The 13,283-nt window shown below is 45.0% G+C and overlaps 1 protein-coding gene across 1 annotated transcript in view; it reads right to left on the bottom strand.

The window, feature by feature from the left end:
* The window catches only part of NPHP3 (nephrocystin 3), a 342,323-nt gene that overhangs the window by 67,329 nt on the left and 261,711 nt on the right, over positions 1-13,283 (bottom strand). The window contains exon 24 of the mRNA XM_085630683.1: positions 10,145-10,272. Within this exon, the coding sequence (XP_085486809.1) occupies positions 10,145-10,272 (128 nt within the window). The remainder of the gene's footprint in view (positions 1-10,144; positions 10,273-13,283) is intronic.

The following is a 13,283-nucleotide window of genomic DNA, read 5'->3' as shown; positions in this document are numbered from 1 at the left end:
CAATATGAAAGCTTAGTGCACTTTTAGGGTCCAAATACAGGAGTTTCCCTTCCTCATTAGAGTGATGAGGTGGAGCAAAGAATGTTGGAAGGGTGATAGCCTACTAGACATGAAAAAGAGTGCCCACTTTCCGTAGAAAGGAAGCACGGGTCCTCAACACCGACTTATCTGGCAAAAAAGTGTTATAAGTTGAGTTGACAGAAAGAGTCTGCAGCTCACTTAAATGTCTAGCTGATGTTATGGTGATGAGAAAGATGGTCTTCAAAGTAAAAAGTCTCAAAGGACAATTGTGCAGTGGTACAAAAGTTGCACACATCAAAAAAAGTGAGGGCGAAGCTCAAGTCTAACTGAGGCATCACAAAGGGTTTTGAATTGGTGGTTGCTGGTGGAGGCCACAAGCACTTATCTTTGGGGACCAGCACTTATTTTTCCTCATGAGACGTGTGCAGTAGAGGAAAAACATACTAAACGGAAAGGCAGAGGAAGTGAAATGTAGAACACCCGTCGCATAGAGAGAAAGCAGGAACCTGCAAGAGTGCAATAAATGGACAGGGAGTGTCTGAAAGTGGATTGAAGAGGCACAGGGTTGATTTAGGACTGCGCCGCACTTCTGAGCAAAACTTTGAGCACTGGCACTCATTCTTGTACAAGTTAAGCACTGAAAACATCTCATCACAAGAGGTGATTTAAATAACAGAATGGCAACCACAAAAAAGTTGAAAGAGCAGACAAGTAGGCCATAACAGTGCCCAAAACAAGTCCTTGCTGCGCCAGGGAGAGAACAAACAACAACATTTCAGAAAACTTTGCTTGTCCATTGTAAGGTGCTGCACCAATCGTAAAATCTGTCCCAACTACAGGTATACACTGATTTAGTGGAGGGATGCCTCGCTGCTAAGATGGCGTCAACCTCAAGTGGCAGGCCAAGGGTGGTCAAATGCTCAGTCTCCAAGTATGGAGATGTAGATTGCACATGTCCGGGTGCAGAACCCTGCCCTGCTGCAGTGACTGAAGATTATCCCGAAGCGGCAGCTTGATCAGGAGACAGGCCTGAAGAAAACTAAATGTAAAACAAAAGTATGCCATGCTGATTGACAGAAAAAATGGTATATACATTTGAGAGGGACTCAGGAAGGCAGGACTCTCAATTAAGGGAGTCTATGCATTCGGGGTAGACAACCTTCTGGGGAAGACAAGAAACCAGATGAGGACAGGACCTCAATGCTCCCATTGGATGCCCTAACAGCAAACACTTCTTGTGAGCAGGAGTGCCACTTTCACTCACAGACAGGTTGTGCAAAAGGGTACCAGAATATATAGGTGCTTGGCGAGAGGAAGGCAGTAAATCCTGGATGGAGTGAGGACAAGAAGATCACACACTGGCACATTGGCTGACTCCACAGAAGCTCCTGTCCATCAAAAGTGCAAATAAATTCGACTGAGGACACAAGGCCCTGAGAGCACCTTTGGGTTAGTTCAAACAATAACAAGCATTGAAAATGCAATAGGTCTCGCCTTCGATTAAGTTAAAGCCATTTGCTTTGCTAATGGTATTGTGTAGCAAAGCAAATGGCTTTAACTTAATAAAAGGCGAGACCTATTGCATTTTTAATGCTTGTTTATATTACTCCAGTCGGCCGTGAGCCGGAGTTTTCTACCCCCCCACCCTGCCCCTCCCCCGCCCCACCACCCTGCAGCACTCCCTCCAGGAGCCGCCACTGCTACAAAGATCTGTGTGTAAACTGAAGTTCACAGGTTTGAATTATGGCGAGGATGTCTTAGTCCAATGGTCTTCAATTTTTTTATGCTGATACCCCCATGTAAAAAAAAATATATATTTGCCCTCCCCAGAATTACAAACATTTTCTCACAATTATTCTATGTAAGTTGCAGCTCTGAACATATTTATTGAGTCTAACATTGCAGTCATGCTGTTATCCTTCTCAGAAGTACGATTGTCAACATTTTATTGGAAGCCCGTGTTTAAAGTGTAAAAGTATCCATAGTGTGACATTTTATCAGATATGTGGGGAGGGACTTTCAGGGCTATTTAGAGCTCCCACCAGCACCTACTCTTTGACACACACACTACTGATGGTCCATTACAGACAGCTCACTGCCACTGTGATACTTTCACTAAACACACAGCTCTGTACCCAGCATGGTGTTTGTCACTGTTCCCCCGGGACCAGGGCTTTAAGTGGGATGAAAAAACTGGGGGGTCTCTCAAATGGGTGTGGCCAATGTAATTAGGGCGTGGATTAAAAACACGTAAGATAAACAATCTGGGGCAGATTTATGAGCCCCTTGCGCCACTTTTGCGTCACTTTTCCCATGTTAAAAGTGACGCAAAAGTGGCGCAAGGGGCTCATAAGTCTGCCCCTCTGTGTTTAGCATAGTGTGCCGCCCGACTTGTATTTTGCTGCGTCTGTCATTGCATCTAGATATATGATACACGAATAACATCATACCTACAACAAGTCAGGACTATTGGCTTTGTCAATGGTCGTTAGTTGCCTAAGATAAATAGGCAGCATTTATGGCTTGAATATTATTGAAAAAGCTTCCACTTAAAGTCCTGGTGACCCCACGACAATGTTGCTGCTCCCGAGTTTCAAAAAGAGAAGGGAAATCCAGAGAGAACATGCCTCTCTTCAAAGGATTTCCCTTCCTTCCCCTACAACCCTCACCTGGCATGACGTCATGCCGTAACTTCTACACTAGTGAGAAGGGAGCAGTGAGAGCAGCGCACATCGATGTGCCTGCTCTCACTGTAGTCCGGGGAAAAAACACGGGCCGCCTGTGCCAGGGCACAAAACAGAGCACGATAGGGACCTGTTTCGAGGCCCCCCTTAAAATACTGCCGGTGCTCAGACCCGGTGAGACCCGGCCCACTTAAAGCCCTGCCGGGGACACAATAAATGGACCTCTGAAAAACAGTCTGGCAACCCCTCTGCCCGAGGTCAACGAAGATTCCCCCAGACTGACCCTGCCCACAGCGTGATGAACTCTGTCTTTAAGGTTCATCCTTCAAAGGTCGATAAACCTATTATCACTCATCAATGTATCAAATACTGTCTGTTATAGTGCTTCCAAAAGTGTGGTACAGCATGTGTTAATATTATTGTCGGTGTGTGTGAGGCGGTGAGTGGATCTCAGCTCTGCCACCCACACAGTACCGTGCACATGTTTGTGTACACGTACACGTTGTGTTTTCAATAAATGACAAAACGATACTGGTGGGTAAATCAACCTTGCTGTGCGCTATACTGGCCCTTCTTATCAGCATGAGCAGGCCATGCTAACATTACACAACGCACATTGCACTGTCACTGTGCAATGAGTCATCACACAAGGCGATCTGTGTCACCTAGGGTGTATTTACATCCATTCAATACGTAAAGACCGAAAATGGTTTATTTCTTGCTTTCAAAACTATATTTAAAGATACCTGAAATTGAGTCACCTGTTTTTTTCTGGGACCGAACGCTCACCTGAGGCCCGAGATGAGAGACAGAGAGCACTGCCTTTCTAGGACAAATTCCTGAAGCATGCGTTCGAGGGGACGTTCCCTAAGTCAGTGCCCTGGGGTTAGGATGCTTGGCAGGGCCTTCCCCAGGATTGTTTGTACATTCCCAGTCTCCTAAAACAGCATTTGTCATCAGGTATGAAGGACCACAGGTCACCTGCCAGTACCACGGGGCAGATTTACAAGCCCTGTACGCCAAATTTGCACCGCCGTTGCGTCACTTTTGTGACGCAGCGGCGGCGCAAAGCCAGCGCCATGCTGCGGGGTATTTACAACGTGACGCATCTAGGGAGATGCGTCACGTCGTAAAGCCCTGCGCCACATGTGGGCGTTCCGGGTCAGGATGGGCGTTCCCTCGCAGGTACGCCTCGTAAAAGTGACGCAGTGAAATCTACAAGATTTCACTGAGTCACTTTTACCGCCATGCTGCGTCAAAACCCTGCGCCTGCTTGAAACAGGCGTAAGGATTGACGCAGCATGTTAGGCATAGGGCCCCTCGAGCCTTGCTGGAGCCGCGTTGCGCTTGCAACGCGACTCCAGCAATGCGCCACGCATCTGCCCATCCATGCGCCACGGCGTGCCGCATTATAAATGCAGCGCATCAGTGGTGGTGCAGGGGTGGTTTTGCAGGTTGCAAGTGTTCTGGCGCATCCCTGCTGATTTGCAGAGATGCGCCATACCTTGTAAATATGCCCCCAGGTATTTACAGGAAGGCTTGTCTCTGTTAAAAGCTTCATAGAGAAGACATCTACAACGCACTCATCCATAGTCGGGGCCACTGAAATTATGTGGCAAGGGAGGACTAAATTATGCAGGAACGTTTATTAAATTATGTGGCAAGAAAAGCCAAATAATGTCGCATACTGCGGCCCATTTTGTCACCGTATTATTTCCTTATTTTGTCATTTTCACACAACACAGTCCGGCAAAGGCTTCACCCTATTAATACCAGTTGAACACTCAAATACAGCAAAAAGCAACAGAAAGAGGGGAGCAGTCGACCTTTGCAAAGGGGCTTTCACTGCGCAGCAACACATATTGCCACCTTTCCAGTAACTTTTGATCCGTTTGAGCAAGAAACATTTTTTTGTTAAACTCTACAGAATATGCTGCAGATGCTGATGGGTTGTGTGGCAAGTGCAGCAAATCTATAATTATGCGGAAAATGCCTTTTCCCACAAAATCACATAATTTTAATGGCTCTGTCCCCAATTTACAGTCACACATTATCAAAGGTTGAAGCAGGTTCTGACTATAAAAAAGGAGAACACTATGACAAATCCAAAATAAAGCAGCCAGTTGCTACTAAATGTCCAACTAATTGACCACATCTAGTCTACTTCGAGCACTTGGGCTGCAGGTAATCCAACGAGCCAGGTCAAAGGCCCTGTGCATTACATGCAGGGCAAACCATAGGAAAGGTCCTGTCTCTTACATCAACGTACACCTGTCGGCCTACTAAGATCAAGGAAACACTGACATGCACACACGTAACACAAGACGTACAAATCACAAACGCAAGAGCTTGGCAAACTATCCTAAAACCAGACTTCGTTGCAAGGAGCCTGCCATCAGAAGTGAACTGACAGGCACACACAAATATAAGCTTATAAGAATCGATGCACTCACTCACACAGTTGTCAGGAAGACCCTTAACATCGTTTACACCGGCCTGCACAACTCAACAAGGAAGTCACCATGTCATGTGTTACGGCTGCAGCAAAATACCTGGATTTTAAGCAAATGAAACGTTGCATTCTGGGACTTGTAGTTGTGGCACAGAAAGGAATGCAGTTTAGTTGATGAAAAAAAGCTATGACCGGCTTTAGAAGCCAGACAGGATATCACATGGGGCCACTTTGCACTCATAAACAAACAAATGTAGTGTCACCACACTCTACTCCTAAAGACAATGGCAAGAAACATCACCACCTTCACAACACTCCTACCACCCTCCCGTAAACACATTAACCATGAATAAATGGGGGTGTAATCAGCCCCAGTCGCAAAGTGGGTGCAGTTAGTGTTAATTGACCTGGTCCAGAGGACAACAGACGAGATTACTGGCTCTCAATGAAGATAACAAGATCCCCATGACCTTGTCAGGAGGAGAGGCGTTACTATAGTCAGGCAGGACAATAATTGTCTTATTTTAATGGGTGGGGTGGGTGAGGTTCTCCACGGAGAAATCATTCCTTCTAGGATGTGCCCTTTGTGCAGTGAATTGCACTGCAGTGTGAATCCCCCCTCCAGCTCAACAAGCACTGACGAAGCAGGTTGTTTTTGCATTTGAGTAATAAATCAGTCAATAAAACACACACATAGGAGCATAAGCAGAGGACGTGTCATTGGGGAGACAGCAAAGAGCTGGAGGGCTGGGCTGGGAGGACAGGCCAAGGTCACTGCGGCAGAAAAGGCGTATTTGTAATTTGAGCAGAGGTATTACAGTCCCCTGAGCTTTCGGAGGCCACAAAATGAAGAAAATAAACTGCTTAATCATGATACCGTTTCACTTTCAATTGCAGCTGGTATAATAGCTTGGTGGGTTAAGGCGCCATTTGCACCTACCTGTGGGAAAAAGAAAGCCACTGAACTGAATCCTGGCAGACCCACGTGGTCTTCACAGTTTGATAAAAAGAGAACCATTACGTTTGGATAAGCAGTAACATTTTCTATTTATAGTGCTTAGGAGCTGCGTAACTGTGAGCTATGAAGATAGAACCGTTTTGCAACGGTGTTCTAACACTTCATTAACAAGGTCAGATTGGTTGAAAGATGACGTAATGTTCAACATAATAATCTTCGTATAATTGCCAGAAATTGGAGAGTTCTGCAGCATCAACTGGGTGGCAGGAGTAAAGCATATGCTCTTTTTGCACCACAGAAGAAAGAGTGAACCATTCCTTCCTGCCCCAATAATCATGTTCAGAAGAATATTTGTAGACTAGGCCAAAGTACACCATGACCACTCACCACGGGGTGGGTAGGATTGGGGTGGTGGGGGGGGAGGGGGGGCGTGGTAGAGCAGAGCGTCGGGCGCCAGGGAGGGACAGGTACACAAACAGGCACTCTCCCTGGGTTGGGGAGCACATATTATCACCCGGGAACCACCAGACCACGTGACGTCACCAAAGAACACTACAAAATTAGACAGCGTCATAATGTGTCTAGAGTATCTGGTACCCCTACTGACCACAACTGGCAATATCCGGGTGCCGGGCGGTCAGTGGTTGACTTGGTGGGGTGGCTCGAAACCCTGGCTCTGTTAAAAGTTTAGAAAAGAAACACCGCTGGGGCAACAAAGAGCTAGTGACCTTTTACCTCCTTTGAGCTGAACACGGCAGCAGAAACACAAACAGGTAGCAGGGCGGGGTGAAACGGCGCGCGCCAGGGACGTCGATGCAGCACGTCACTGTCACGCGTCACTGTCACGAGCTCACCTCTCTGCCTGCGCTCAGCGGCACGCAAGAGAAATGGTAGACGTCACGAGCGAAAGATCAGGGGAAGGGGAAGACACAGATGGAGAAAAGTGTCGACAGTGCTGAATTTGAGCTGGTGATTGCAGGTGGGACCCACTGGTATTCTTTTTTTGGGAGACAAACACTTACTTCTCCTCATCCGACTTTAACCCAGGGCAAGAGAGAAAGAGAAAAACATGGAGGAAAGAGGAAACAAGCATTGGCCGCACGCGCGCCTCGCGCTTTAAGTTTAAATAAAAAAAAAAGACAAGCCCGGCGGAGCGTGGCGCGCGTGCGCGCTTGGGGGCGGCGGAGCGGACCCTTTGAAGTGCTCCCAAAAGGCGGATTGCATGGCGGCACGATGCGCGTGATTGTGCGCGTGCTAGCCATGCAATCCGCTTTTTGGGAGCACTTTTGAAACCCGTATTCTATAGTCTCGCTTTGCAATCGCTTACGCGATAGCAAGGCGAGACCTAACAAGCATTTGCAATGCATTAGGTCTCGCATTTACGCGAGTTTGAGCTATTGACATTGCAAATAACAATGCCTATTGGCATTGTCATTTACAATGCCAATAGCTTTAACTCGTGTAACTGCGAGACCTATTGCATTGCAAATGCTTGTTTATAGGTTTGCTATCCAGCTCTATGTAATCCAGATACAATGTCTAGAAATATTGGACTGTGCAGTTACAAGTTACAATAAGCGGGAATATCAGTCCAATTGGTCCAGCAGAGAACTACAACTCTCAGAACACATCAAATAGTCAAAAGCCCCAAGTAGAAAGACTGTGTCCATAAACATGAAGCAAACCTAACAAGACTTCATGACGGCAGATGCACTCAATATTTTTAAAACAACACACTTTCATGAAGGTACAAATCATTTGCTAGCACTAAGATATAGCTACAAATATTTAGCAAGTGCCGGAATTTTATGCGAATGCCATATTAAGGTATACGATAATTTATGTTCTTATTTACACATGCCCGTGTAAGAGAGCTTTACAAAAGAAAAGTTACAATGCATAGAAACTTTAGTTTTAGCTTCGTTACGTTACAGGTTACACAGAACAAGTTGTAAAATATAAGTTAGTTACATTAACCAAGACCCATTTCTTTGAGGCAGTTGATGTTTAGGCTCCGCTTTACTGCCCCGTGGCATGCCAGGTGGATGAAACATGAAACTACAAAAAAATAAAGTTCAGATCAAACGCTGTAGGGTGGGTCCCCAAAGTGCAGGGGAAGCCTCCAGGCAAACCACCTTCCCTCCAGGTCTCCTCCGAGACAAAAAAAAAACCCCAATCACTGAATACGTGCCTTACTTTTCAGAAAACCCAATCAAATGTGTTACAAAAAATGGGTATTGGTTATATTTAGTTACAGTAAACCGACAATCAAGCAACGGAACGAAAAGTATAAGAGTAAAAATGAGACAGAGAAAAAAGATGCATGACTGATAACATAATCAGTACACAAATTAGTATTCAAAAGGAAAGGTTTTCCTAAACCCGTAGAGTACCATCAAATATTTTTTTTTCTAAATTGGTCAAAAGGTTCTATCACATCATACAAGCGGTTAAAACACGGTTCAAAGAAAAAATTAGTAGATTCGCACAATTTTAAAACTGCACGCGTGGGCCCGAATATCATTACTTATGCCGACGTTATATACCTCGTTAGTAGTCCTGCTCAACTATCCAGTCCAGAGTACTTGCAAGACCGTTATACCACAGACAGTATTTTTTTATTTTAAATGTGAAACGCGGAGAAAAATTAAATTTTGAACCATGAAAAATATTCTTGAAACCGCAATAGAAATACAAAACAACTCCAAAATAATGTTAATGGTGCCTAAACTGTTCTGAACATACTATGGGAAAAAAACCGAGGCAAATATGCCAAGTTTAAAAAAAAACGCTATTTGATTTAAAACAAACGCGAGATCTCGCGTCCGTCAGAAACAGGACTTCAATACAGGTGCCCGGGGACATAAAAGATGCAAAATTAACTGCACCGAAACACCAGTGACTGGCCTCACCCCGGGCTCTGGCCGTTTACCCAGAACAAAGAATAGAACGACACACCTGCGTGCTAGAGGGAAGGGGGATCTCTCGCGGGGCGCCTGAGGGGGGGAGTGGGCTCTCGGAGGCGTGGCCTTGACGCAGTATTGTTCAGAGGAGGGGTCCCGAGCACTAGATGCGCAGGACTGCGGCCCCGTGTTACCGGCGTCCGTGTCCGTTACCTGTTCCATCTTCTGTGGTGACGGTTCTTTTTCCGATGCTGAGGCTGCTGATGGAACACCGGCCATTGTTTGAGCCGAAGAAAATGAGTTCCCTCAGCTCGAGCCTGCCAGCCACCAATCAATTTCTGCTCCGCCCTCCATTAAAACAAGAAAAAAAAAAGCCCGGCGGAGCGTGGGGCGCGCGCTTGGGGGCGGGGGAGTGGACCCTTTGAAGTGCTCCCAAAAGCAGAGTGCATGGCGGCACGATGCGCGTGATTGTGCGCGTGTTAGCCATGCAATCCGCTTTTCGGAGCACTTCCAAAAGCCCTTTTACAATAGTTCTCGCTTTGCGATCGCTTACGCGATAGCAAGGCGAGACCTAAAAAACAGTAGTGGTGAAATTTAAAGGTATCTACCCCATGTTGGTTAACAGTTAAAATGAAATGTCACTTATATTGCACTATTATTACTGTAAAGGGGCTGCAGACTGCACTTCATTCCCTCCTCTCACACCCCCCTTCATTTCATAAATTCCTGCTTATGTTGGATTTTTAATTTATTTATTGATTTTTTACAACCTACGCCCTAGCATAAAAAAAAACGAAAATCTGAAAGATGGAAATATTTTCTAAATTGCACTTAGGGCACAAATGAAAACATCTTCAGTCAGAAGCAACAAATTTATTTATTCTATTAATAACAGTGTGGAGCAATGTCTCAACACTAATTAATAATGAAATCTCCTGATCTTATTAAAGGGCAGTGTAAATATTGCACAACACCACATCTGAGTTCAATGCACTGCAGTGAAGAGGAGGTTTGTGGGTGAATGTGCAGCTTGCTATTGTGTTATGGGTAATATTTCAGTCCAAAAATGGAGGGATGAGAAGGAAACACAGCACAGTTATAGAAAGTTGTCACAAAAGCTACTTACTCAAGATTGTTCTGTAGATAGTAGAGCACCCCAAGTTCATTGAGTGTTCGAGCATTGTCAGGTGAGTCCTTCCCCAGTGTAAGCTCTTCCAGCTGAAGGGCGCGTCGACGAAGTAGAGTAAATCCATACTAAAGCATAAGAAGGAGCAACAATCATAGAGTCAGTGTTTAGTGACGTGAAAATACTTTTGCTCTAAAACCGATTTCACTTAATTAATCAAAAGAGACCAGACGCTATTAAATATGTTTCAGTCCAAAATAATTTTTAACCCTCTCTCCTACCCTCCCCCGCATCAGCTTGAATTTATTTCACTTAATTCAATTAAGACACAATCAAAGTTTGATAATTTGATTCTATGAAGAGGCACATTTATTAGTGAATATTTTCATGGGCGATGTACTCTGCAGTACAGGGCTATAGGCCAGTGGCGGCTGGCATGTACCAAGGGTGTTCGGGTGGGTGGCACTGAAAAATAAATAAATACACTTACCTTCCTGCGCGACGTGACGTCCTCGATCAGTCTTCTTTCTTCGAGGCAGGCGCCATCTCCCCTAACCAATCCTGGTGCTGCTCTCACCAGCATGAGAGAAGCACCAGGATTGGAGGGAGCGGGCGCTCTCAGCACTCCTAATAGCACTGGAGGCCTGTGTTTTCTCTAACCTAGCTGTCTTAGACAGCTGAGCCTCAGAGGTTTAAAATGTGCATGTCTGGCTTGCCATCGCAAGACGTCCGGCCAAAGAGACATGCGCATTTTTAACTTAAGCGCACAGCTTCCTGCTGCCACTCGGCAGCAATGGACCCGCCCCGTCCTGACACTCAGTTCGGGATGGGTCGGTTGCTGAAAAATAAAATGGTAATAAATAAACCTTACTACCATTTTATTTTTCAGCTCTGGCCTGGGCTTTTCTTTGTGGGGTGACGCTCCTGCGCTCAAATGGAGGAGCCGCCCCTGCAATAGGCAATGGTTAGTGAAGCAGCTGGATTGGCCATGATCATTAACCAGTAATGGCATTATCATTTATCAAACCTCTCACTTTAAACAAACACATCTCCTATCCTCCAATGATGGACACCTCCATTTGAAACCTTGTGCACTCCCTTTCTCAAATAAACGGGACCTTAGTGTCCATCAGTTGCAACATTAGGAATCCCTGAAGTGGGTAGATATGCTTGATGCAAGAAACCATCTAACACGTCCTACTCCCTTCCCCCAACTCACCACCACCCCCTCAGCTCAGCTCACTGCATAAAACCTCATCATGTATAAATAGTAGAACAAAGGAGACAGTGATCAACAATTCTGCACATGCAACAATCAATATATGTTAGAATTGGTGAATAGCCATCCCAGATTATGTCACCTAAATAACCCTAATATTCCAGAATGAAAAAACCAAATTACTGAGGAAGCACCCTCGAACATAAATTCAATAGAAGGCCAAATCCCATTCATATTATACGATTTCAGGGTGCAATTATCGCTCCACAGTAATTCACTTCTTTTGGAGATTAAAATACTTTGAGAATATGCAGTATTCCTAAAATACATGTGAACCGAAGCCGCACCCTGAAATTATATAACATGAACGGAATTTATGAATATATATGTTCCGACTATTGCGCGTGCTCTCTCCATTTTTGGATGTTAAACCTCAGAACGACTGCTTCACTGAAATGTGGATTACTTTTCAATTTCCCTTCTATTGTCAAAGGACTTTTGACCCACCTGAATACGTCATTAAGTACATACTGCTAACATGCTAGTTGAGATCTTTTCAGAACACAGCTAATCAGGAACTGCTGACCTATTTATAAATGCAATATGTAATGTCCATCTTTTTGCAGGGCAGCTTCCAATAGATACACTTTAGCAGTCTGGTCTTTAGCCTTATGAAAAAGAATTTGATATTTATGTATTGGGATGCATTTTTGGCGTCCCAGTACACATGGCTATTAGGATAAGGGAGGGGGTTAGAGTATGGCTTAGGGCAAATACTTAAATTGAGGGTCAGAATAATGGGTGGAGTAAGTAGTGTTTGGGTACGAGATGGGGTTAGGGTGAGGATCACGGAACATGGTAGGATTAAAATTAGAGTAAGTGATTATGTATGATTTAGAAGTAGGGCTAAGGTTGTGCTTAGGGGAATATCAAGAAAGACATAAAAGGTGATGGGAGGCTCCTTGCAATAAGTCTAAACACTAGCAATAGCACAGGGTAATACTCCAATTAATCGTTCTTTTGCTCATCATGCCACCTCCGTTTGAACCCTGTCACATGCAAATCAGTCTTGACCTGTTCCTCATGGGAACAGTTCAGCCCGAACTGCCAAGCCAGGTCCTCCCTGAACAGGAGCAGGAGCAACCTAGGACCGGTTTCCCCCTAGTTAGGGGTCTCAGCCAGGTATAGCTTGGACACAGTGTACACAGTGTGCACAGGACTTATGTCTGGACATACCCGTGCCACTTAGGGCGGTACATGAACTACACAAAAGGTGGTGGGAGACTGCTTGCAATACGTCTAACCACTGCCAATAGCTCGGGTAGCACTCCAACCCATCATTCTTTTCTCTCCATGCCACTTCTGTTTGAACCCAGCCATATGCACATCAGTCTTGACCCTGTTCAATCAATCAATCAATCAATCAGGGAATTGTAAGCACGCTACTCACCCGTGAGGGTCTCAAGGCACTGAGAGAGGGTGGGGGGGGGGGTCCGGTCCCTCATGGGTGCTGTCTTGGCTACCTTACTGGTTCCCACATCTGATTCACTAAAATACTGAAACGTATTACAATGTTGCAATTGTTTTTAATATTTTGCTAATTAAATGCTTTCATTGGAATTGTTGTGTTTTTCTTTATATAAATACGATCTGAACATGATTAGGACATTCAGTTTAACAAAGTCTTAAATATATATAGTGTGGATTTCTAGTGCGTGTCTATCCATGATGAAAGGCTTTCGGAAGTCACTCATGCAACAACTGATAATTCCCCATAATGCACCATTATCATGTAATGCTGTGTAGGGGGTTCGTGGGTTATAGTCCACCACATTTCCGGTATCAAGTTGGTAAATTGACTTTGTGCCTACGGTATGGCCAGAGGGTCACCGGTTCTAAAAAAATACACAGGACCGTGTT

The sequence above is a fragment of the Triturus cristatus genome, chromosome 10, assembly GCF_964204655.1.
Source record: "Triturus cristatus chromosome 10, aTriCri1.1, whole genome shotgun sequence".
NCBI classification, from domain to species: Eukaryota; Metazoa; Chordata; class Amphibia; order Caudata; family Salamandridae; genus Triturus; species Triturus cristatus.
This window is presented reverse-complemented; position numbering and strand designations above follow the sequence as displayed.